Source organism: Rhincodon typus, chromosome 4 (genome assembly GCF_021869965.1).
Source record: "Rhincodon typus isolate 14 chromosome 4, sRhiTyp1.1, whole genome shotgun sequence".
Taxonomy (NCBI): Eukaryota; Metazoa; Chordata; class Chondrichthyes; order Orectolobiformes; family Rhincodontidae; genus Rhincodon; species Rhincodon typus.
This window is the reverse complement of record NC_063335.1, coordinates 111,763,597-111,791,414: the sequence shown is the minus strand read 5'-3', so window position 1 is coordinate 111,791,414 and position 27,818 is coordinate 111,763,597. Positions and strand designations below refer to the sequence as shown.

At 42.5% G+C, this 27,818-nt stretch overlaps 1 protein-coding gene across 1 annotated transcript in view; it reads right to left on the bottom strand.

Moving 5' to 3' along the window:
- Positions 1–27,818, bottom strand: part of cdh7a (cadherin 7a) — a 131,712-nt gene that overhangs the window by 71,401 nt on the left and 32,493 nt on the right. Inside the window, exon 4 of the mRNA XM_048596199.1 lies at positions 24,502–24,698. Within this exon, the coding sequence (XP_048452156.1) occupies positions 24,502–24,698 (197 nt within the window). The remainder of the gene's footprint in view (positions 1–24,501; positions 24,699–27,818) is intronic.

The following is a 27,818-nucleotide window of genomic DNA, read 5'->3' as shown; positions in this document are numbered from 1 at the left end:
CACACACACACACACACACACACACACACACACACACACACCGGCCAACTCCTGACTGACTTAGTGGCACCCTACATCCTTATATCCGCTTGGCCAGTTTATCTGTTATCTCTTTTTGAATAGAGAGCTACAATGATGTCCATTATGCGACTGTGGACTGCAAATCAGAAGATGACATAATGTCCTCAGCGCCAGCTGGAAGATGCTAGATATCAAAATGTACGCTATTGTTTAATTTGTTGGGTATTGCTGCCTAGGCTGGCATTTCTCCTTTCCTAATTGCCTACTGAGTAGTTAAGAGTTAAAACATTGGCCACGGTCACTGGCAAACCCCCAGGTAATGCCATGGTTATCCTGGTCTGAGGTTGGGATTATTGGCATAGTACAGCAGTGATCTCCTCAGAGAGGCACAGACACCTCAAACATTATTACTTGGAGACAGCTGGGAGCTTTCTTAACTTTCTTAATGGAAGATGGCCATCGCTGGCTAGGCTAGCACTTGCTGTTGTAAGGATCGTGTCTTTTTATTATCTGCTTTTGAAGACAGAGGACTGAAATGAGAAAGAGCTGTTTTCCAAGCCAAGATTTAAAGAGTATTGAGAACAAGTAACCTGACCTTCATTGCAAACATTGTGTAAGTTACTGTTTGAATAAGCAGTAACTGAAGTTGATCTACAAACAATTTGGAGCCAAGATGGTATACTAATGCTCCTTTAGTTGGTAACAAGAAACACATTGATCTATGGACTAATAATCAGTTATCAATGATAGAGACCTATTGCTTGCCAGCAACTGAGTGATTGGTTCCCTCTTAACTGAACAGCTTAGGAGCTGGGAACAAATTACAGAAACGTGTTGTTCATCTCTAGCTCAGGAACAGTGCCTCTGTTCTCTGCAGTCAAAACTCACTGTAAATCTGGAAAAAAAAAGAACAGTTTATCTTTCCCACTACAGTTTTGCAAGCTGTGACTTTTACTAGTAAATCAGAAACTTTTTTTTAAGTGAACTGGCCACCTTGTGTCTCTAACCAACCAGTGGAAGCATCCAGAGAAAGACAGCTTTGGCAAAATACCAGTCAGCAGATGAATCATAAAGATCATCTCAACAACAGAACATGGGCACAAAGATGACTGAACTTTCTTTGTAGTTTCATCCCTTTCTCCATAACCTATTTTCCATGTCTGTCTGTACGAAAAGGGACATTTATGAGAGGATTAAGAGTTTTAATGAGAGATAGTGAAAACTGCAGATACTGGAGTCTGAGATAACACAGTGTGGAGCTGGAGGAACACAGCAGGTCAGCCAGCATCAGAGGGGCAGGAAAGTTGACATTTCGGGTCACGACCCTTCTTCAGAAATCAGAGCGTTATAAGCCAATGGTTTATAAACTGTTTATCTGATCCTAGAGTCTAATTATTTGTCCCTTCATGCCATTTAACACATGTTCAGTTGTGTGAGCTTAACAGATAATGTGGGCTGTAGCTCCACAATGGCAGTGCTGGGGTCAATCAGCATTACATGTTGATTAATACTACGATCTGCCAATACTGTACATTTTCAGCAAACATTAGCTGTACACAAGCTTACATCTTTACAAGCATGTCATCTGGCAATGTTCACATCACCAGATAACATCTCTTAACAGAGTTTGTAAACCCCAAGAACCTTCTCACTCCCTGAAGCAGAGTGATCCTGTATAAAAACGGACTAATCAGCCCATTGTGCCTATACTGGCTCATTGAAGGAGTTACCTAATGCATTTCACATCTGTACATGTTCTCGTGATATGGAGGTGCCGGTGTTGGATAGGGGTGGATAAAGTCAGTAGTCACACGACACCAGGTTACAGTCCAACAGATTTATTTGAAATCACAAGCCTTTGAAGTGCCATTCCTTCCTCAGGTGAAGCAGCAAGGAGCAGCACTTCGAAAGTTTGTGATTTCAAATAAACCTATTGGACTATAACCCGGTGTCGTGTGACTTCTGACTTCCTCACGACCAATGCAGTTCCTCACCCTTTAAATATTTGTTCAATTCCCCTTCAGAAAGTTATCACCAAAAACTTTTCAGCTGATACATTCTACTTGTACTGAAACGTTTTCCTCATCTCCACTCTGTTTTCAACTGGGGCGCCATTAATGACTCCCCTGTTGCTAGGGAAATTCAGTAGGATAATGAAACAAAACTGATATCTATCACACCGCTTTCGCCATCCACTCGCCAAGGAATGGAAGTGTTGGCTCATCTGAACAATTCATCAGTCGGTATCACAATCAATGTGGTGGCAGCAGATTGTCTGTTACTGCAAAAATCCAACTGCACAGCTTGGAAATAAGTGAAGCCATTAACAGTGAGGATGAAAGTTAGGCTTGATTGCCATTGTCAGTGATTTTCCTTGGATTCAAAGTGTCTGTGGGAAGTTTGGAACACATCCACAAATAACAATTGATCACGAATAACAAGGAACAATTGATTAATGTTAAGTCAGAGATTTCTAGACTTCTGTTAACCAAACATGTGAATGAACTGGGAGGGGGAGAAAGAGGTTACATAAAGATAAGCCACAGACCAGTCCAAAAATCACTGAATGGGATAACAGTCTCAACAGTCTTTGGTTCAAATATTTTCCTGTAATGGTCACACCACCATCTCTGAATTGAAACTTGAGGAGAATGTGGGGTGGCACAGTGGATAGCACTGCTACCTCCCAGCACCAGGGACCATGGTTCAATTCCACCATTGGGTGATCGTGTGGAGTTTGCACATTCTCCCTTTGTCTGTATAGGCTTCCTCAGGGTGCTTTGGTTCCCTCCCATAGTCCCAAGATATGCAGGCCAGGTGTATTGGCCATGCTAAATTGCCAATGATGTGCAGGCTAGGGGAATTACTGGGTTGAAGGGTTCTGGGTGGGATGCTCTTCAGAGGGTTGATATGGGCCAAATAGCCGGTTTCCACATTTTAAGGATTTTATAAAAGAAATTTGCCTGCATTGTTTTGATACCTGGGTCTGAGACTGTAAGTACAGTTGATAACGCAAAGGCAACTCTAAGCCAGTTCCTTTGTACAGGCAGCTACTGTTGTTGGTGTCCCCTCCAGCCAGCACATGTACAACAGGCAAAATAGCCTCCTTCAGTGCTGCATTATTCTATAAGAGCACTGCAAACCATCCATGCTGCACATTAGAATAGCAATGTGAAAAGGGGGTAATTTCAAACTGTGCGCTTGAGTGAAACAGCTTCCAATGCTACATGCATATTTTAAAATGAATCCTTCCTGATGCACCCAGGTTTTTAACTGTGACTTAGAAAATTAATAGTGCCAAAACAGTGTCTGCTCACGGCTCCCCACCCCAGACCCCCAACCAACATCTCAACGCTACTCACCCTTGCTATAATCAGGAGTTTGAACTTTCCTCAACCAACATTCACTCTCCAACATGCCACTGCGAAGGGTGAGGCGGTGCTATAGTGACAATGTCACTGGACTACAAAACCATGGCAGAAGGTGAAATTTTAATTCAACAAAAAAGCTAGCCTAATAGTGACCACTGTTAATTTTCATAGAAACCCGCCTGTTGACCAATAAAAACCATATACTTCTTTTTGAGAAGGAAATCTGCCATCCTTACCTGATCTGGCTGACATGGGATGCTAGACCCACAGCAATGTGGTTGACTCTTTAGGTGTGGGCAATAAATGCTGGCCTGGACGGCGATGCCCACATCCCATGAATGAACAATAATGAAAAAATTCTCTCAGTTCCCAATCTAATAACCTCTGTGCCTCTCCCACACGGCCGCCCCACTTCCTGCCACACTAATGAACTCACTCAATGCCATGCTCACCGCCCTTTAACTGTGAGTCTAGAAACATCAGAACCACTGAGGAAGGAGTGAATGGAATTGTCATGTTAACTACTATAATATCTCCTCAGTCTTCCAGTGGAAGGTTTGCAAGCCTTGAGAGCCAGTGAAAAATAGACAAATTTTGCCTAGTCCACAAAAATACGGAGCTCATTTAGTCCTAGTTTGTCCTAAATTCCGAGATGAAGTAGTTCAGAAAACCTCAGGGAGCAAGTTGGACAATCTACAATTCATAGTCTTTGAGGAATTGGACCTCTCTTTCTTTGAATGCTGGTGAAGATCATACATCAGTAGCAGATTTGGAGTGTTGCATTAAGGGTGTCAACTAGGCTCAGAAGAAGGCACAGTCAGCTTTGCCAGCAGGAGAGACAGAAGGCACTGTCCCCAAAAGGTGCCCCTCAGAAGCAAAATGGCAACTTGGGACTCTTCTGCTGGAGGGACATCCCAACACAGGGGAACGTGTGACCAGAGCTGTGGCTAGGGAGGTGGGAGGACATCAAAGCCAGCCTGGAGTACTTGCCATTTTGCTTGTCCTTGACATCGAGGGAGGGCAGAGCATGGGATAATGGGAGTACAGAGGGCAACTGGAAACTTACCTTAGGAAATGTTCAGCTTCATTTAGCAAATGGGTAGCCATTTGGATCTCATGTTACACCACTCAGAAAAAGGCCTGGGAGCAGAACTGTGCTGGTAAATTGGCATAGATAACAAAGTGTAGAGCTGGATGGGCACAGCAGGCCTTGTGAGTATAGTGGTAAATTGTCACACTGGTTGGGAGCACAAGTGTTTGCTCCACCTACACACCCACACTGATACAACACGGAAAAAAGTCAGAGGATTTTATTCTCCTATTGAGGCATTCTAGGGGTCGCTGGATGGTTATTTGGATAGAAATGGCGTGCAGGGATATGGGGAGAAAGCAGGAGGTTGGCACTGGATAATAGAACAGGTGCAGATACAATAGGCCGAGTGGCCTCATTCTGCACTGTTACAATTCTGGATTCCTTCCCAAATGGAAACGTGGAAGATAATCTCTTGCAAGAAGATGTTTGCTGAAGATTTGCCAGTTTTAAGGAACATCCTTTTCACAATGTACCTGCTCAATAAAGTATGGCCCAGAGGCCATCGGATAACAGGCCAACTTGAACCTCCCTGTCAAATCCTTCAACAACTTCTCCTTGGTATTTGTACTTGTACAAACCCAGCCATGAGCTCTAAATAGACTTCTCAAAGGCCAGTTTAAGGGTGGGGGGACGGAAATGAGGTTTTCACCATTAGCTACAATTTCAACTTCCACAAGGCTGATGCCAAACTTAAAATTCTGAACATGCTTGGCAATGAAGCCAGTGACTCACATAATTCATTTCCTTCCCAACAGACATTTTCTACAGACAACGCAAGTTATCCTTCATCACAAATCATTTAAACAAATGATCAAAACAGGTTCATTTTCATCTTTATTCGTCCCATTATCCCAACACTCATGAAGTAAATCTCACATCATCAAGCTTAGCACATCTACGAACAGCAAAAAAAATGTTTCTTTGGTTCTTGTACCTCCATTAAATTTTATCATCTAACTTGCACAATGTCTACCACCCGTGCCATCTACAAGGCACAGGTCAGGAGTAATGGAATGCTCTTCTCTTTCTTGGATGGGTATAGCCCTGACAAAGTTTCAAAGAAATTTGACAACGTCCAGGACAAAGCAGCCCACTTGATTAGCATCCCATCCTCCACCTTCAATGTTCATTACCTTCATATTGATTCATTGTGGCAGCAGCATGTACTATCTACAAAATGTACCAGAGCAAATGACCAGGGTTCCTTTGACAATACCTTCCCAAATCACTACCTCTGCACCTAGATTAGAAGAGGACATATACTTGGCACTGAAATAACTCCACAGACCAGTGTCCCGTCACCAAATCACCCTTTATTTACTCATCAACAGTCCTTGACTTTAGTATTGCCCCCTTCAGAGCCAATCCCTAGAGCAAGCAGAACCCCTGACGCTCCTGTTTAAATCTGTCAGCCAGGGCTCCCTGATTGGACCAGGTTAACAGCCCCAGTCAGGGAACCCATATTCTATGAGGTTGACCTGGCTGACCTCATTACAACCACTACAGGCACCACCAAAGTGCCCACAGTCCTGACTTTGAATTATATTATTACCCCTTCACTGTCACTGTGTATATACCCTTCAGCTCCCTTTCTATTCAAACTGCACACGTATCTATACCATGTAGATTGTAGTCATTGAAGAAAGTGCCCCCTCCCGTGACTCCCTCAAGGCAATTAAAGATGGCTATTAAATGCTAGGCTAGGTAGTGCTGTTCCAAACCATAGATTAATAATATAACACCAGGTACAGGATTTTTAAGATGCTGAGTGTCCCATCCTGTTACGAATGTTGACAAAGAACACATGCCAACCTATCACAGCTGTCCCACTGCCATTTAACACGCGAAGCAGCTTCAGTCAGCTGGAGGCTGGCTCCCCAGCCCTCTATTGGGCGTATGTCCCACCTCAAAGAGCTGCTGATTGACCAACAACACTGAAGTCCCAGCAGTGGGAACAGCACTGCTACGACTATAATCAGTTCCACAAGTGTCTGTGGTGGAAAGCACGGGTGTCAGGTTTGGGGGCGAGAACATACTTTTGGTTGTAAAGAGGGATGGGATGGGATGGGATGGGGTCAGAGTGAGGTCAGGAGGGCAAGAACCTGATAGAGGGAGGCAGAGATTGGGATTGAGAAGTTGGTCAGAGGCTCCTGATCTGAAAATGGAACCTGTTATGGAGATGCCACTTCCCTTTCGTTACCAGCCGGTTTGTTTCCTGGGATAACTGAAGAAAGAATGCACAATTAATCTGGAAGAGGAGAAGAGTCCTGCAGAGAGTTACACAATCTGCCACATGCTAACAGAATGGCATTTTCTATTCATGTTTTTACACCCTTGTAAATTCTAATATGAACCAGCACTAATATAAGAGTTGACTCAATGTGAGATTTACTTCATGAGTGTTGGGATAATGGGACGAATAAAGATGAAAATGAACCTGTTTTGATCATTTGTTTAAGTGATTTGTGATGAAGGATAACTTGTGTTGTCTGTAGAAAATGTCTGTTGGGAAGGAAATGAATTATGTGAGTCACTGGCTTCATTGCCAAACATGTTCAGACACCCGTGCTTTCCACCACAGACACTGGTGGAACTGATTATAGTTGTAGCAGTGCTGCTCCCATTCTGAACTCATTCTGGTTACACTTTTCAGCATCACCATGTAATCTTTCACATCCATGAATAATGGAGCACATGACCATTAACACAATTTGGCTACCAGCTATTTCTACAGGCATATTAAACAGAAATATCATTCAAAAAGGGTAGCCAACAAAGATAATATGGATTATGATTACTTTACGGAGAAAAACCATAGTCAAGAAAACACACCAATGTCTTTACCTCCTCATGGGGCTAAGGAAATTCAGCGTGTCCATAAAGACTCATAAATTTTTATAGATGCATCATAGAAAGCATCCTATCTGGATGCATCACAGCTTGGTATGGCAATTGCTCTTCACAAGACCGAAAGAAACTATAGAGTTGTGAACACAGCGCAGTCCATCGTAAACCAGTCTTCTAACCACTGACTCCACTTACACCCCCCACTGCCTCGGGAAAGCAACCAACATAATCAAAGACCCTCCCCACCCCAGTTATACTCTCTTCCACCCTTTTCCATCAGGCATAAGATATATAAGTTTGTATACATGTATGAATTAGATTCAAGGACAGTTTCTTCCCTGTTGTTATCAGACTTTTGAATCTCTCTGCACCTTCTCAGCAGCTGTAACACTGCATCTTGCACTCTGTTCTGCTACCCTGATGTACTTTTTATGGCACACTTTGCCTGTATAGCATGCAAAACAACACTTTTCACTTGATCTCGGTAAAGTATCAAACAGTAAAATATCAAACCAAATCAAATCAATCTATATCAGTGAACTTAAACAAAGGGACCATGTGTATAGTAGTTAGATTTGCTGGTGATACAAAGGTAGAAGATAGAGAAGAAGGGGTCCTGACCCAAAACATCAACTTTCCTGCTCCTCTAATGCTGCCTTGACCTGCTGTGTTCCTCCAGCTCCACACTGTGTTATCTCTGACTCCAGCATCTGCAGTTCTTGCTATCTCCTTGAGTGAGCAGAGGTTTCACAGATGGAGCACATCATGGAAAAACTGAATAAAATTGCGCAATTAATCTGGATGAGGAGTAGGTTCCTGCAGTGAGTTACAGTCTGCCACAGTGCTGACAGGATAACATGTTCCCATATTGACTGGAGAAATAGCAAGTCAGAATATTATTTAAATGGACAGAGACTACAGAACACAGAGGTACAGTGGGATCTGGGTGTCATTGTACATGAAGAACAAAATGTCAGCACACAGGTACAGCAAGTTAATGGGAAGGCAAGTGGATGTTTGCCTTCATATAAGGGGCTAGATTATAATAGCAGGAATGTTGAGAACACATCTGAAATGTTGTATTACATCAGCGCTCCATATGTAAAGAGGGATATATTTACACTAGAAGCAATTCCAAGAAAGTTCCTGACTGATTCCCGGGAAGAGGGGTTTGTTTTATGAGGGAAGATTGCGCAGTCTGGGTCTGCACCTCTTGGTGTTTAGAAAGAGAGACGATTTTACTGGAACATGGGAGTTTCTGAGGAGGTGTGAGAGGGTGGATGCTTCCACCTATAGGTTACTCTAGAATCAAGAAACACACTTTCATATAGTGGCAACAGTATATACTATCTATAAGATCCATTGCAGAAATTCATCAAAGATTCTTAGGCAGCACCTTCCAAATCCATGACCACTTCCATCTAGAAGGACAAAGGCAACTCATACATTTGACCGCCATCTTTAGCAAGTTCCCCTCCAAGCCACTCACCATCCTGACTTGGGAATATATCACCGTTCCTTCACTGTCGCTGAATCAAAATCCTGGAATTCCCTTCCGAATGGCATTTTGGGTCTATATATAGCACATGGAATGCAGCAGTTCAAAAAGGCAGCTTGCCATCACCTTCTCAAGGGCATTGAGAGAGGGCAGTGACACCCACGCCCCAGAAGAGAACAAAATGAAATGGGCTCAGATTTAGAATCACTGAGAAAATACAAGGACTGGACATTTCTTCACTCTACAAGTTTGATGCTGAGAAAGGGTGTGTCAAAGCTATTCTGCAGAATCAATACAGTGTGGAACTGGAGAAGCACAGCGGATCAGGCAGCATCAGAGGAGCAGGAAATTAAACCCAAAACATCGACTCTCCTGCTCCTCTGATGCTGCCTGGCCTGCTGTGTTCCTCCAGCTCCACACTGTGTTATCTCTGACTCCAGCATCTGCAGCTCTTACTATCTCCTATTCTGCAGAATAATGGCTACACAAATCAGATCAATTCTCATTGCGTAGCACACTAATTCATAAATGATCATAACGCCATCAGCTTTTGTGTCCAGCCTACTTCAGAATACCCTGCAAGGGGAAGGTATCTCAAAAGTTTGAACAAAAGGTAAAGTTATAGCTGTTTCACATTGTTACTACAGTAACATGTTTGGTGTTTGCCACTAACAGGGTCAACGGTTCAGGCCTATACTTTGCTGATGCGATTCCGGAAAATGATCACCTCACTAAAGATTGCAGAGATTCCAAAATGCCCTCTTGCAGATTACTCAGGGACTTCTAAACAGCAATAGGCAGGATTCACAACCTACCCACTTTGCTGCTTGCCAAAGATGGCCAGAAATGAAAAAGGAGGCTGGACATCCATCCTTGCCACTCTTGTTTATTTTTTTCTAATTTCTTACTGAAAATCTGGCACTAGCCCCTGCACTGTAAACTCATTCCTTCAACATTTCCACCCCTCTTTCTCTCTTTTAGAAGTTCCTCAAAATGTACCACTTCAGCAAAGTTGGAAAATTATCTCAGAGTCAAGGATTACACTAAGGTTGAAAACATGCTGGCTCAATTTCAGACCGTTGCCAGGGAGAGGGACGGAATCAGTCGCTAAGGAATGGAGTTTGGAATGGGAAGGCAAGAACAAGGGCTTCAGTCTCCTCAGTATTCAGTTGGAAGGAGGCTCCTGTTCATCCAATGCTGAATGTTGGATAAACAATGTAATAATTAAGCAACAATTGGAAGAGTGGTGAAGTGGAGCTGTGTGTCATCAGTGTAGTTGTGAAAGCTAATGCTAAGTCTTTCCCTGATGATACTAAGAGATATCAGGTCGATGTGAAACAGGAGGGGGTCATACATATATCCTTGCAGGACACCAGCTCCAGCGATGTAGGAACAGCCTTTCTCCAGCTTGAAAAATGCTGAAAGAAATCAAGATGTGAAAGCTGGGCATAGCTGTTCTTACCTGGTTCGATTCTTATCTATCTAATTGTAGCCCGAGAATCTAAATATTCCTAAAAGGAAATGAAATGTTAAAGCTTTTGATCTCGCGCTTATTGTCACTGGAACGGAAGTAATAGGCTTGGAAAGAAGGAACACCAAATCGTCCATGGGAAGAGGGAGGGGAAGGTGGCTTAGCATGCATCTCATGTTGTGTACAATAGTGTCCATTCTCAAGCAAAAACAGAAATTGCTGGAGAAACTCAGCAGGTCTAGTAGCATCTGTGGAGTGAAAGCAGGATTAATGTTTCAGGTCATTCTTCGGAGCTCTTAAGCCTGTTTCTTCCATCCTAGTCCTAATGAATGCAGGTAAGAACAGCCATGCCCAGCTGAATAATCATGGTGGGACATTGGAGAAAGAAGGTATTATCAAAGGATCGGGCAAGATGATCAGAGGATTAGATAGGGTGGACAGTGGGAGCCTTTTTCCTCGGATGGTGATGGCTAGCACGAGGGGACATAGCTTTAAATTGAGGGGTGATAGATATAGGACAGATGTCAGAGGTAGGTTCTTTACTCAGAGAGTAGTAAGGGCGTGGAATGCCCTGCCTGCAAAAGTAGTAGACTCGCCCACTTTAAGGGCATTTAAATGGTCATTGGATAAACATATGGATGATAATGGAATAGTTTAGGTTAGATGGGCTTCAGATTGGTTTCACAGGTCGGCGCAATATTGAGGGCTGAAGGGCCTGTACTGCGCTGTAATGTGCTATGTTCTATGTTCTATGTTCAAGTCATGAAGGATGAGAAAGGGTCATTTGGCTTTGTCGCAGGATAACTTTTGTGACTTCTGTAAACGTTGTTTCAGTACTGTGGTGGGAGAAAATTTTATTGGAGAGATTGAAACATGGAGTTCCAGGAAAGATTTGAAAGATAACAAAACAATCAAGGACTCTGGTGAGGAAAATGATGTTCATTTTGGACAGTGATTTTCAAGGGTCGAGGGGTTCACGTTTGGGGGTATTTTTGAGCTGAGCGTTTAAAGGACATCTAAGGAGATTGTTAGCATGAAGGTTAATTTGGGGACAGGGAGAGAAAATCAGGCATGAAAATAGGATGGAGGGAGAAGAAGGGAGTCCCATGGATGATTTTCAGAGAGGGCACATAAAACATGTAAAATTAGAGTACAGAAAGAGTGCACCATTCAATCCATCCAACTTACTCTGCCTTTCAAAAAGATTATGGCAGAGCCGCTATCACAATGCAATAATCCCACATCCTCCCCATGCCTCTAGAAACCTTCAGCTTCGAGCAGTCTATCTAATTATCTTTCTTAAATATATTTCGGCACTTTGACTCCACAGCTTTCCCTGGTAGAGCATTCCAAGGTTCACCACCTTCTGAGTGAAGATGTACAGTTATGTACAAGGAAACGAGGATGGAGTTGGGCAGAGTGGACTGGGAAAAGAGTTTAGCAGAGTAGACAGTGGATGGGTAATGGAAGATAACAACCGAAAGAACTGCGGATGCTGCAAATCAGGAACAAAAACAGAAGTTGCTGGAAAAGCTCAGCAGGTCTGGCAGCATCTGTGAAGAAAAAATCAGAGTTAACATTTCGGGTCTGGTGACCCGTCCTCAGAACTGATGGAAGATATTTAGTTCATGGCTCACAACAAAGATATACCCAGTGACAAAGAAGGATACTAGGTAAGGGATTAGCCAATCGCAGTTAACCAAGGAAAATACCAAATGACAAGAAAATGTGGCAAGGTCACAAAGCTTACGGTAAACAAGAGGACTGGGAATATTTCAAATACCAACAAAATAGGGGAGAAGATAAACTATGAGCATAACCGAGCAAGTAATATTAAAATTGACAGTGTTGACATTAAGAAGTAGAGAAACATGGCCAAAATAATATTAGCTTCTCAGAGAATGAGGTAGGGAATCAGAAAATAACAAAGGAGTTGAATAAATATTTTTCATCTATCTTTCTGGTAAAAGACACAAACAGCATTTCAAAAATAATAAATCAAGCTGCAAACATTGGGGAGAATATAAATAAGTGGGAGGAAAGGCATTAGGTAAACTAATGAGATTAAGGCCTAATAAGGGCAGCATGGCAGCTCAGTGCTGGCTCACAGGGACCCGAGTTCGATTCCAGCCTCGAGTGACTGTCCGTGTGGAGTTTGCACATTCTCTCTGTGTTTGTATGGGTTTCTACCAGGTGCTCCGGTTTCCTCCCACAGTCCAAAGGTTGCAGGTTAGTTGGATTAGCTGTGCTAAATTGTCCATAGTGTTCAGGGACTGCTGGCTAGGTGGATTAACAATTGGGACATACACCAATAGGGTGGGTCTGTGGCGGCTGCTCTCCTGAAGGTCAGTGAGAACCTGATGGGCCGAATGGCCTGCTTCCACACTCTGTGAGGACCCCAGGACCTTATTGGTGCATTATACGACATTAGAAGAAACAGCCACGGGGATAGAGGATGCACTGATGTAATCTTTCTGGACTCCTTAGATTCTGGAGAAGTCACAGATGATTTAAAAGCTGCCAATGCAACACATTTATTCAGGCTGTGGTTGATTCGCCCAAATGAAGGAAAGTGGTCTTGCTTTGAGGTTGGTGAACTCAATGTTGAGTCCTGAGGGTTTGCTGAGTCTAACCCATCTCCCCGACTAAAATAAAACAAAAAACTGCAGATGTGGGGAATCTGAAACAGAAGCAGAATGGCTGGAGAAACTCAGCAGCATCTCTGGAAAAAAAAGAGTTAATGTTTCAGATTGAAACAATACAATGCAGTGGCCAGATAACAGATGGAATACTGTGAACAGTTTGGTCCCAATATTTAAGGAGAGATATATTGGCATTGCAGGCAGTCTGGGGGAAGGTTTTATTTAAATTCATTTTTCATTTTTCGGCAGCAGAGGGAGAGGCGACAGCGAGGACCAGGGGGCTGCCGGGAAGGTAAGTTTTCCCTCTTAAAGGGCTTACCTCGAGCGTCAGCGGCCTTCATTTTTCGGCAGCAGAGGGAGAGGCGACAGTGAGGACCAGGGGGCTGCCGGGAATATATTTGGGCAGCGGAGATATTATTAGAGATGTTGGAAATCATGAGGGTAAGAAAACTAGCATAAAGGCACTTTACCTGAATGCTCGTAGCATTCGTAACAAGGTTGATGAGTTAACGGCACAAATCATCGCGAATGAATATGATTTGGTAGCCATTACGGAGACATGGTTACAGGATGGTCACAACTGGGAGTTAAATATCCAAGGGTACCAGACTATTTGGAAGGACAGACAGGAAGGTAAGGGAGGTGGTGTAGCTCTGATATTCAAGGACGACATCAGGGCGGTGCTGAGAGATGATATAAGTTCTATGGAGAATGAGGTTGAATCCATTTGGGTGGAAATTAGAAATTCTAAGAGGAAAAAGTCACTGATAGGCGTAGTCTATAGGCCACCAAATAATAACATTACATTGGGGCGGGCAATAAACGAAGAAATAACTAATGCCTGTAAAAATGGTACCCCAATTATCATGGGGGATTTTAATCTACATGTAGATTGGTCGAACCAGCCCGGTCAGGGTAGCCTTGAGGAGGAGTTTGTTGAGTGTATCCGTGATAGTTTTCTTGAACAGTATGTAATGGAACCGACGAGGGAACAAGCTATCCTAGATCTGGTCCTGTGTAATGAGACAGAAATAATTAATAGCCCCATAGTTAGGGATCCTCTTGGAAGGAGTGATCACAGTATGGTTGAATTTAAAATGCAGATGGAGAGTGTGAAGATAAAATCCAATACAAGGGTCCTGTGCTTGAACAAGGGGAACTACAATAGAATGAGGGAGGACTTGGCTAAAGTAGACTGGAAACAAAGATTTTATGGTGGGACACTTGACGAGCAGTGGAGGACTTTCAAAGCAATTTTTCAAAGGGCTCAGCAAAAGTATATTCCAGTGAAAAGGAAGGACTGTAAGAAAAGCAGTAATCTGCCATGGGTGTCTAAAGAAATAAGGGAGGCTATCAAATTGAAAGAGAAGGCATACCAAGTGGCCAAAAACAGCATGAAACTAGAAGACTGGCAAAACTTTAAAGGTCAACAGAAAGCCACAAAAAGAGCTATAAGGAAAAGTAAGATAGAACATGAGAAAAAACTAGCACAGAATATAAAGAGACAACAAAAGTTTCTATAAATATACAAAACGAAAAAGAGTGTTTAAAGTAAACGTTGGCCCTTTAGAGGATGAGAAGGGGAATTTAGTTATGGGATATGATGAAATGGCCGAGGCATTGAACAGGTATTTTGTATCGGTCTTCACAGTGGAGGACACTAATAACATGCCAGTAATTTACAAAGAGACGAAGGTAGGTGAGGACCTGGAAACAATCATTATTACGGAAGAGGTAGTGTTGGGCAAGCTAATGGAGCTAAGGATTGATAAGTCTCCTGGTCCTGATGGAATGTATCCCAGGGTACTAAAAGAGATGGCGGGAGAAATAGCAAGTGCACTGGCGGTAATTTTCCAAAATTTGCTAGACTCTGGGGCAGTCCCAGCAGATTGGAAAACAGCAAATGTGACGCCACTGTTTAAAAAGGGAAGTAGACAAAAGATGGGGAATTATAGACCGGTTAGTTTAACCTCTGTAGTGGGGAAGATGCTTGAGTCTATTATCAAGGAAGAAATAGCAAGGCATCTTGATAGAAATTGCCCCGTTGGGCAGACGCAGCATGGGTTCATGAAGGGCAGGTCATGCTTGACAAATCTTTTGGAATTCTATGAAGACATTACGAGCAAGGTGGACAACGGGGACCCAGTGGATGTGGTGTACCTAGATTTCCAAAAGGCCTTCGACAAGGTGCCGCACAAGAGGCTACTGCATAAGATAAGGATGCATGGCGTTAAGGGTAAAGTATTAGCACGGATAGAGGATTGGTTGACTAACAGGAAGTAAAGAGTGGGGATAAATGAGTGCTATTCTAGCTGGCAGTCAGTGACTAGTGGTGTGCCTCAGGGATCGGTGTTGGGACCGCAATTATTTACACGTTATACAGATGATTTGGAGTTGGGGACCACGTGTAGGGTGTCAAAGTTTGCAGATGACACTAAGAGGAGTGGCAGAGCAAAGTGTGCAGAGGACTGTGAAACTTTGCAGAGGAACATTGAGTGAGTGGGCAAAGGTCTGGCAGATGGAATATAATGTAAATAAATGTGAAGTCATACATTTTTGTAGGAGTAATAGTAAAAAGGATTATTACTTGAATGGTAAAAAGTTACAGCATGCTGCTATGCAGAGGGACCTGGGTGTCCATGTGCATGAATCACAGAAGGTAGGTCTGCAGGTACAACAAGTAATTAGGAAGGCAAATGGAATTTTGTCCTTCATTGCTAAAAGGATTGAGATTAAAAGCAGAGAGGTTATGTTGCAGCTGTACAAGGTGCTGGTGAGGCCACACCTGGGGTACTGTGTGCAGTTTTGGTCTCCTTACTTGAGAAAGGATGTACTGGCACTGGAGGGGGTGCAAAGAAGGTTCACTAGGTTGATTCCAGAGTTGAGGGCGTTGGCTTATGAGGAGACACTGAGTAGATTGGTATTATATTCATTGGAATTCAGAAGATTGAGGGGGGATCTTATAGAAACATATAAAATTATGAAGGGAATAGATAAGGTAGAAGTAGAGAGGATGTTTCCACTGGCAGGTGAAGCTAGGACAAGAGGGCATAGCCTCAAGATTAGTGGGAGCAGATTTAGGACTGAATTGAGAAGGAACTTCTTCACCCAGAGGATTGTTAATCTATGGAATTCCTTGCCCAGTGTGTGGTTGACGCTACTTCAGTAAACGTTTTTAAAGATAAGGTAGATTTTTTTTGAACAATAAAGGAATTAAGGGATACGGTGAGAACGCGGGTAAGTGGATCTGAGTCCACGAAAAGATCAGCCATGATCTTATTGAATGGCGGAGCAGGCTCAAAGGGCCGGACAGCCTACTCCTGCTCCTAGTTCTTATGTTCATGGGGTGTGAGCATCACTGGCTGAGCCAGCATTTATTTCCTGTCCCTAGTTGCCCTTAAGAAGGTGGTGGTGAGCTGCCTTTGTGAGGCATTGCTGTTGATTGATACAATTAAGTTGCTCACTGGGCCATTTCAGAGCATGGTTAAGAATCAACCACATTACTGTGGGTTTGGAGCCACATGTAGGCCAGACCAGGTGAGGATCCCAGATTTTCATTATCATAGAATCATTACAGTGTGGAAGCAGGCCATTCAGCCCATCGAGTCCACACCACCCCTCCGAAGAGCATCCAACCCAGACCCACCCTCTACCCTATCCCTGCATTTCCCACCCAAGACACGATGGGCAATTTAGCATGGCCAATCCACGTAACCCACACATCTTTGGACTGTGGGAGGAAACTGGAGCACCTGGAGGAAACCCACACAGACATGGGGAGAATGTGCAAACTCCACACAGACAAGGCTGGAATTGAACCCGGGTCCCTGGCACTGTGAGGCAGCAGTGCTAACCACTGAGCCACCATGCCGCCCCATTGGTGAACCGGATGGGTTTTCCTCACAATCGACAATGGTTTCATGGTCATCAGTAGATTCTTAATTCCAGATATTTTTTATTGAATTCAAAGTCCACCATCTGTCATGACAGGACTCGAACCTGGGTTAACTAGGCTGATAGCAGCTATGAAGGAGAGGCTGAGTAGGTTGGTCCTGTACTCATTAGAATTTTGGAGAATGGGTGCCACCTTATTGAAACGTACAAGATTGCTAGGATTCTTGACAGAATCAGAGAGATTCTGTCATTGTGAGAGAATCGGGATCGGAGGGCATAATCTTTGAATAAGGGTCACCCAATCAGTATGAGGAGGAATTTCTTTGCTCAGATGATGATAATTCTGTGGAATTCTTTACCACAGAGGGTTACCTATGCTGGATCATTTAGTGTATTCAAGGCTGAGATAGACAGATTTATAATCAGTAAGGCAATCAAGGGTTATGGGGAAAGTGGAGTTGAGGATGATCAGTTTAGCTATGACCTCAATGAATGGCAGGCAAACTCAACAGGTTGAATATCTTCCTTCAACTCTTATGGACTTCTAGCTTAGTTCCTGACAAACCGAACACTTTGTCATTAGCACAGACATTTTGAGGTTTTGCAAGGTTTTTAATTGACCAGTCTAATCACTGGGCTGCTCCAGCCTCCATCTCTTTTGCACACATCAAAACCAACAGCCACAACTTGATTTTGTTTACTCGGTCATGGGATGTGGGCATCAGTGGCGAGGCTGGCATTTACTGCCAATCCCAATTTTCCCTCAGCTGAATGGCTTGCTTGGCCAGTTCGGATATAGTTTAACGTCAACCGCACTGTTGTGGATCTGGAGTCACACCAGGCACGGACCAGGCTGATAGATTTCCTTCCCTTAAGAGCATTCATTAACTTAATCAACTTTTATAACAATCAGTGATAGCAACTGTAGTCCCTCTTGCTGAATAGATTATTATTGCAGATTTGTTAATTGGATTTAAGTTCCATTAGTTTCATGTGGTGGTTCTTGAACCAGTGACCCCTGAGCAGTAACTTGGCTCTCTCACTTACTAACCCAGTGTCAGTGCCATCATGGTATTATTTCTCCATATTATAGTTCCCTTCTATTCTAACAGGTCCCAGCTATTCTATCAGGCTGAAGGAGATGGCTCACAACTTTTATGTCCCATTTGACCATGGGGGAACCTTCTATCTTCATACTCAGTGCATCAAAATCACATCTATGCCCACCTCTGTGCCATCACCCATTCCCAGCCTTGCGTCAGAACATCTGCTGTAGTCCTCATCCATAAGTTGGTCACATTCAGACCCAACTGCATTCTGGATGCACTGTCGAACCTTCCTAAATGCGCACTATCCCAAAGTTCTGCTATTCAACTGGAGCAACATGTCACCTTCACTTCACAACCTCTTGAAGACGAACAACTATTCATCAAAAGGTCTACTAAAGCTATCCCCCCAGTCGCCACCAACCTCTCTGAGCATAACTACCTTCCCAACTGACACAATTAAAATCCCTGTTTTTGTATTTTAAATCCTTATATAGTCTCATCCCTCATTGTGGCTCTAATCTTCCCCACTCTTGTATCGTTAGAGAACACCATAATCCTTCAACCCTGGCATCTTGCACATGTCTCTCTTTTACCAGTGGCTGTGCCTTCAATAGTTTGGGAGCACAGCTTTAGAATTTGTTTCTGAGGCTGAGTTTGCTAGCTTCTTAAATGACAAGAGAGTCAACGGTTATAAGGGTAAAAAGGAAATTACAGACGACAATTAAATCCCAACCCTAACCCTTTCTAAAACAAAGAACAGAGAATGTCAGAGAATCTCAGCAGGTCTGGCAGCATCTGTGAAGAGAGACAGACTGGTATGACTCTCAGAATTCTTCTTCACAGGTTTGGGAGAATCCATGAGTCACCATTAAATTCAGGCAGGCCCACCTATCATGACCTTTAGCGGCTCAGTAAATTTCCAGTGGGCAGGTTTCCCATCTCCTGCCATTCTTATCCCTAACTAAACAGAGGTCAGGATTCCCACCAGCAGGAATTGGCCACTCCCAGCTAGCCCTCTACAGTAGACTGCATTAAAAAGATTGGTTAAAATTGCCCCTAATCCTTCATCTGGTGCCTAAACAGTGATTTATGAAGGTTCTTCAATCATGAGGAGCTTTTAAGACAAGCTTTCATTCGCTGAGTGTACTAATTCTAAAGTGGAGCCAGCCAACCTCTGACTTTAATTATTAAAAGCAATATATCAACAAATCCCAGGTTGGCAATTTTAAGGACAATTTATTTCTACTTAATGATTTCTTTCAATAGTATATATGTTATTAAATTTGGATCATCAATTGAAAAAAGGTTGGTTTTGCAGACTTGGCTCTCTCTCTGGATGTTTCTGTATTAGCATAATGGAAAATACATGGTTAAACTAAAGATCAGTATCATTCTGGGAACAAAAGCAGAACGATATTAGAAAAATGATAGCTGCTACCTCTGTTACTTCTAAGGTTATGACTACATGGTTAAGTGATTCAAATCTTCTACTTGGTGAGTGATCTGAGGGTTTATTTCATCCTCTCCAAATTATACAGGTTTGATTCCCTTATTTCAATTGATTCATTTAAATCAAAGCTATAAACATTTCTGTGTTTGTGTTTATAAACATAAGTCTATATTTTGAAGAGGGTTAGATTCTGTCATTGTTTACTGTTTCACTGGATTTGGGCATCACTGGCTGGGTCAGCATTTGATTCCCATCTCTGAATGCCCTTAGCTTACCAGGCTAATTCAGAGGGAAACTGAGAGCCCAACCACATTGCTGTGGGTCTGGAGTCACACGTAGGCCAGACCAGGTAAGGATGGCAGATTTCCTTCCCTGAAGGACATTAATCCACCAGATGAGTCCTTACAAAAGTTGGTGATAGTCTCATTGTCACCATCCCTGAAGCTGGCTTTACATTCCTGATTTTGTGAACTGAATCGAAATTTCACCAGCTGCTGTGATAGGATTTGACCCACAATTCTCAGAGCGTTAGTCTGGGCTCCTAAGTTTTGGTGTGGCGGTGAAGTCTCTGGACTAGTAATCCAGAAACCCCAGGCCAAAGATTTTTAGAGCATGGGTTTGAACCCCACCATGGCAAATGGTGACGTTTGAGTTCAGTGGAGAGCTAGCCAATAGTGACTATGTAAGCACTCTCAATTGTAAAAACCCATCTGGTTCACTCATGTCATTTGGAAGTGAATCTGCTGATTTTACCTAGCCTGGACTACATGTGACTTCAGACCCACACCAACAAAGCTGACTCTTAACTACCGTCTTGGCAATTAGGGATGGGCAATAAGTGCTGGCCTAGCCATTGACACCCACACCCCATGAAAGAGTTTTAACAAAAAGATTCATACAGTGATGTGACCATTCTCTCCTCAGTATCTCTATTTCTTGTTGGAGATGCTCACTGTCTGGCATTTTAATGTGAAGAATCTTGTGATTGATCAGCCAAAGCCTAAATGTTCTCCAGGTCTGGCTGTGGGCAGACACAAGCCATTTCAGGATCTGCCCAATAGTATCTGAGAAGTTGCATATGATACTCCACACTATACAATGAGCAGCAATCATCCTCACCTCTGACCTTATGCTACGGAGAATCTCTTTTCTCTGTCATGCTCTTTCAACAAATGTGAGTACCTCTGAAGATGGTTGACTGAATTCTCCAGATCCTCTTGAAAATGTAGCTGACTTATTCTGACAAATTCCCTGCTGATCTTGACTCTTCTTCTCTGGATGATTAATGATCTGAACATTGAATAGCAATAACTCCCCTCACAATGGACAGTGCAGGTACCAGCTGAAACAAGACTTTCCTTCACCTTATTAATACTAAAAGCTACTCAAAAAAATAAGGTGTTCAGTACCGTGTCCACGAATGGCACCGGGGATGTCAATCACTGCTGAAATAATCTGCAGGATTCACCTCGGGATGTTGACATGATAAAATGTGTTGGAATGTGTGAATCAATGCATTAGTTTGCTTCATGTTTTAAGGAATTTAATATTGTGTAGATTTGTTAAAAAAAATGTGTAATCATGTAAATTAGCACTCATGAGTTGGAGTTTTGATTGACTGAAGATTGTAACATTGAAGGTGTAGCCAGCATAGGAACAGAGACAGAACCCTGTTGGGAGATCTTAACAGGTCACTCAGATTAGTTCAGAGGAAGTGTCAGTATAATGGCCAGAGCCCCAGGATAATGTTCTGGCGACAAGGAATTAAATCCCAACATGGCAGATGGTGAGAGTTGAATTTAATTTCAAAAAGAAAATCAGTTGTAAGATAGATAGCTTCGCAGTGACCATGTAGCTACTGATAATTGTTGTAAAAACCCATCCAGTTCCACCAATGTCAGTTTAGGGAAGGAAATCTGCCATCCTTACCTGGTCTGGCCTACATGTGATTCTAGAAACACAGCTATTGACCACCCAAATTCCATGTATTAGAAAATCAGGAATCAAAAGTGAATCTAAGGATGACCATGAAAGCATTGTCAATTGCTGTAAAAACCCAGCTGGTTCACTAATCTGCTGAAGGAGATCTGTCATCCTTACTTGGTCTGGCCTATATGTGACTCTAGACCCACAGCAATGTGATTGACTCTTAACAGCCCTCTGGAATAGCCGTGGCAAGTCACTCAGTTGAATCAAACCATAACAAGGTCTGAAAAAAAGGATGAAACTGGACAAACCACCTGAAATGGCCCAAGGCACTGCAAAAACAATGACAAACATAGCCCTGAAGACCCAGCAAGGTCTTCTTCACTGGTATCTACAGGCTTTATGGGAGAGCGGTCCCACAGATCAGTCAAGAAACACCCCAGGCTGAACTGCACGGGGAGAATGGTGGAATCATATCAATTCTATCATTCCTGAGGCTGAGGGCCACATGGACCAACATCAGTGAAGTTTACTAGGGAAAACTCATTGCGACTAAGGACAACATGAACTGCCAGGTGCCCTACATAACTGTCATCTCCTAAGGTGGGCACGTAGCTCAGCTGGAATAGGTGTCTAGCTTCCTGATTTTACCAGAGATGTTGCAAAATACGTCCTTTTTTTGTTTTATTCACACATTGATGAGAGTGTTGCTGAACAGGCCAGCATTTATTGCCCATCCCTAATTGCTCAGAGGGCAGTTAAGAGTCAGCCACATTGCTGTGGGTCTGGAGTCACGTGTAGGCCAGACCAGGTAACGATGGCAGTTTCCTTCCCTAAAGGACATTATTGAACCGGGTGGGTTTTTCCAATAATCAGCAATGGATTCATGATCATCATTAGACTTCTCAAACCAGATTTTTATTGAATTCAAATTGCACCATCTGCCGTGACAGGGTTTGAAACTAGGTCTTTGGATTAAGAGTCCACCATTAATACTACTAGACCATCAGCTCCCCAGCTCAGCCTGAGTACCTCAGCATAGTGTGCTATCTTCTTCAATTTCTTTATCAATGACATTCCATCCATTATAAAGTCGGAAGTGCACTGTTTCGCTGATATTCCTTTATTCATTCATGGGATGAGTGCATCGCTGGCTAGGTGGCATTTATTGCCCATCCCTAATTACCCAGAGGGCAGTTAAGAGCCAACCACATTGCTGTGAGTCTGGAGTCCCATGTAGGCTTGACCAGGTAAAGATGGCAGTTTCTTTCCCTAAAGGACATTAGTGAACCAGATGGGTTTTTTTGACAATTGGCAATATTTATTGAATTCAAATTCCACTATCTACCATGGCGGGATTCAAACCCAGGTCCCCAGGATGTTATCCGTGTCTCTGGATTAATAGTCCAGTGATATTAACACTAGGCCATTGCCTCCCCTGTTATGTTACACAATCTTCAGAACAATTTTCCATGCCTCCGATACTGAAGTAGTCCATGTCCATGTACCTAGACAGCATTCAGGTTTGGGCTTAGAAGTAGCAAGTAACATTCATGCCACACACTGTCTGGCAATGGCCATCTCCAAAAACAGAGAATCCAACCATCGCCCCCAAATTTGAAAAATATTTCCATCACTAAATCCCCCACTGTCGCTATGCTGGGAGGTACCATTGACCAGAAACTGAACCGGTCTAGCCATTACTCAAGCTACAAAAGTGGGTCAGAGGGTAAAGATTCTACTGTGAGTAACTCAAATCCTGAGTCTTTGAATCCCGAGCAGGTTACAAGTCAGGAGCATGATAGAATACTCTCCAGTCACTTCAACAACACTCAAGATATTCAACACTATCTAAGACAGCCTGCTTAATTGACACCCCCATCTACAACCTTCCCTTTACCATCAACACAGAATGACATCAGAGTATACGATCTACAAGATGCGCTGCAACAACTCACCAAGGCTCACTTGACAGCACCTTCCAACTCTCAATTTCTGCCATCTCTTCGAAATGGGTCTGTTAATTAACTCCAATTTAACCAACTTTATTATTGCATCCAGCTCCTAATACTGACCCTGCCTCCTATGCCGTCTCCGTTCCATGCCATTCTAACATTCCCTTGCCATTCCTCTCAAGCCATCACCATTCCTCCTGAAAATCCACCCTATCCTTCAACGAAACAGACAAGTGTAGTTTTGTTATACAAGCAGAAAATGCTGGAAAGCTTTGGTAGAGAGAGAAAATCAGAGTACCTTTGTTGGTGGGCTCCTGCTACCTTCCAATTTACTCATTCTCTGCCACATGCTCCCACTTCTTCTATCCTGCCCTGCTTGCCACCAAAATTGATAGCTATATACGTATCATCGGCTCCAGCGGCCCACATGCTCTATGTGTCTCCACTTGCAACAGCATTGCAGACATCTGCCTTAAACTGACCCATCAGCACAGTCTAGACAATCACAATCTGCCAGTTATTATAATTGATATGCTTCTTGATGCTTTATTAAGACGCTGAGTTACTGTCATAGAGTCATAAAATCATACAGCACAGAAACACTCTTTGCTCCAACCATTCCACGCCGACCATAATCCCAAACTAAACCAGTCCCACCTGCCTGTGCTTGGCCCATATCCTTCCAAACATTTCTTATTCATGTACTCACCTAAATGTCTTTTAAAGTTTGCAATCAGTAACATCCACCAATATTGACCAGTGAATAACACCAGTTTAAATAACCGAAAACGACTTTGACGAACCACACAGGGCAAGTTACTGGTTCTGTACACTAGCCAGTTCCTTAGCAAATTAAAATAAAATAAAATTCAAGGAGTTTTAACATGTTGGCTGCCTGGCTTTCTGCTCAATGCTTATTTAAACTAAAGTGAAAAATGGTCTGAAGCTCAATTTGAGTTGGACTTAATTTGCACGTAAAATGCTGCGACCTTTTATGTAGTTTAAGGTTTGAGTCCTTCAGAGCTGAAGAAGTTAGCTCTCTCCAGTGATGCTGCCAGACCAGCTGAGTTTCTCCAGCAATTTCTTACTTGATTTCAGATCTCCAGCATCCGCAGTATTACGGCTTTGTGCTTATTTTGGGCGAATAGAAATGCCAGGCAGTAGAATATATGAAGTACAACCACAATATGAAGGCAGCCAACACATATTAATGTGTAGTGCAGATTCTAATCTATTGCTTCACCTCAGGATAGTATCACAGTGAGAGTTTGATAAACAGTTTGCTTTTATGAAAAGACAATATAGTTCCTTACTGCGAGAGAAGTGAGGTGGATTGTCATTGACATCGCTCAGAGTAATAGTGATGGATGTAGTCCCGGACAAGCCTCCCATCTGTCCAACCATGTCTTTAGCTTGTATAACCAGTAGGTAGCGATCCTTGGCCTCTCGGTCCATATTCGGTAGAGCTGTTCTGATGATCCCTGAAATACATATCCAAAAAGATCAGTTGCGGGGCTCCATATGTCTGAAACATGACGGTCTTGCAAATTCATTTCGTCCAGCATGCATTAATCGAGTGACCGCGCTGTTAAGGAACAGCTCACACGGTCTGATTTAATACATCCACAAGCTCGCTGATGGTTTAAAGTTATTAATAATTTACTACTGTCTGTGCAGCAGAATTCACAGTCATGCAGTGCATCAAGCCTGTCCTTTGTAGACCTATCCAATTAGTGCCACTCCTCAGCTCTGTAACAACAGCCATAAAAAAAATTCATCCACTTCAAGCAAATATCCTATTCTCTTATGAAAGTTATGTCTAAATCTGCTCTTGCTCTCTTTCAGGAACAGTGGTGCTCCAGATTGCAGCAACTTTTGCCATGTTAAAAAAAAACTCCTCCTTTTCCTTTTCTCCTGTTCAAGCTGTGCCCTCTTGTTACCAAATCTCCTGCCCTAGAAGGGGTTTTTGCATATTCATTCCCACAAAAACCCTCCAGCTCTTCCGTTGGGCAAAAGATGTAAAAGTTTGAAGACAAACATATTCATGAATGGATTCTTCCTCACTGTTATTAGACTTTTGAATGGACCTCTCAAATCTTAATTCTGATCCCTCTCCACACCTTCTCTGCAGCTGTAACTCTGTCTCCTGCACTCTTTTCTGCTACCCTGATGCACTTTGTATGGTACAACCTGCTTGTAGAGCACAGTAAACAATACTTTTCACTGTATCTTGGTATGTGCGACAATAATAAATCAATCTCGACTTGAAATTCTCTGCTTTAAGAAGACCGAACCCAGCTTTTCTCACCTGACCCCCTCCCTGGTACAAACAAAAACTGAAAGAACTGCAGATGCTGGAAATCAGAAATAAAAACAGAAGTGCTGGAAAGACTCAGCAAGTCTGGCAACATCTGTGGAGAGAAATTAAAGTGAATGTTTCGGGTCCAGTGACTCTTCAGAACCCTCCCTGGTATTATTCTCAAAGCAACTTCTGTACCATCTCCAAGGCCTCAGAATTCTTCCTAAAGTGTGGTCCTCAAAATTAGGTACAAATCTAACTCAGGTCAAATAAATAGAGATGCACAAAAGTTTAGCATAACTGCTTTGTCTTCGTATGCTGTGCCAGTCATTACAACATCAAGAGTCTCAGACAGAAATGGAGAGTGCTGGAGAAACTCAATAGGTTTGGCAGCATCTGTGGAGAGCCAGATAGGGTTAAAGTTTCAAGTCCAATAAAGCTGGAAATAGATAGGGTTTTATGTGTTGCAAAATTAGAGGAGGGGCATGTGGAACAGACATACTGAGATGTACTGAGCAAAAACCATATGGAATGCTGAGACCAATAAAGGAGAAATGTAGGTGAAAAATAGGTATTAATGATAGAGGTGAATTAAAGAATACAGGGCAGCTCTATTAAAAGCAAAAACCAAAAGAACTGTGGATGCTGTAAATCAGGAACAAAAACAAAGTTGCTGGAAAAGCTCAGCAGGCCTGGCAGCATCTGTGAAGGAGAAAACACAGTTAACGTTTCCAGTCCGGTGACCCTTCCTCAGAACTGGAAGGGTCTGGTGACCCTTCCTCTATTAAAAGCAAACTTATACCTTTAAGACTCTGAAGGGAAGGATGCAACAAAAGTGAAGGACCTATGTTACTGTTCTGAAGCTGTTGAACTCAATTGAGTCCTGAAAGCTGTAAATATCTAAACCTTACAGACTCCTGGACCCAACACTGTGTTCTGCAACTTCAGAGCATGAACACTGCGTTTTGATTATACTCACCTCCCCACCCGTGGCATAGATTTGCTCTCAACAGAGCTGCCTTACTTTTTACTACTCACACCTACTATTTACACCTATTTTGTACATATATCTTTCCTTTATTACCATTAATGTTCCCTTTGTCTTTTGCTGTGGTCACTTTCAACGTCTGTTCGCAAAGCTCCTCCTCCACCTTTGTCAACAGCATAAAAATCAGACTTTTCCAATCCCTTTCAGTTCCAAAGAAGACTCATTGGTCTCAAAACGTTAACTCTCCTTTTCTCTCAAGTGCTGAGAGACCTGCTCAGTCTCTCCAGCATTTTCTGATTTCTAACATCTGCAGTATTTTGTTTTTATTACAGAAGTCCTTGGTACTTGCTTTAATTTGTGCTTAATGCAATTTAAAAATAATATAAAGAATTTTTGCTCTCAAATTATGAATCTTAAACTATGTAAGCCTTGACATGACCCCTTTTCACTGGGGCCACATGAATACTTTATGTAATGAGAAAGTGCTAACGAATAAAATTGCTGTACAGGAACCTTTGGGAAACAGTGACCATAATATGATAGAATTTTACATTACATTTCAATGTGATAAACAGTACATTCTGAAAGTAGAGTCATAAACATGAATAAGGGAAACTCAAGGCATGATGGGTCAGTTGTTAATGGCAAATGATCTGATAATAGATGGGTAATGGCTAATTAAAGAAGTATTCCATGGACTACAACAAATATACATTCCTTGACAGCACAAACATCCAATAGGAAATGTGAATCACCCAAGGCTAATAAAGTAAATTAAGGATTGCATGAGATCAAAGGAAATCATTTATAAGAATTCTACAGAAAGTGGTAAACCTGAGGATTAGGAGCAACTTAGAACCCAACAAAAGATGATTCAGAAATTGGTAAAGGAAGCAAAAGAGAATACAAATAGAAGCTAATGCAAAACATAAATGCTGGATTGTAAAGGCTCTTTAGGTATGTTAAAAAGAAAACATTAGCTCAGATAAATGTGAAACTCATTTAGGGTGATGGCAAGAAAATTTATTATGGAAAACAGGGAAATGATCGAGAAGCTAAGCAATTATTTTGTGTCTATTTTTAAGGAGGAAGTTACAGAAAGTCTTTCAGAAATACAAGGCAACCAAAGGACTTGTGAACAAAAACAGAAGTAGCTGGAAAAGCTCAGCAGGTCTGGCAGCATCTGTGAAGAAAAAAATCAGAGTTAACATTTTGGGTCCAGTGACCCTTCACCAGTCCCAAAATGAAGGGTCACTGGACCTGAAAGATTAATTCTGATTTTTTCTTCACAGATGCTGCCAGACCTGCTGAGCT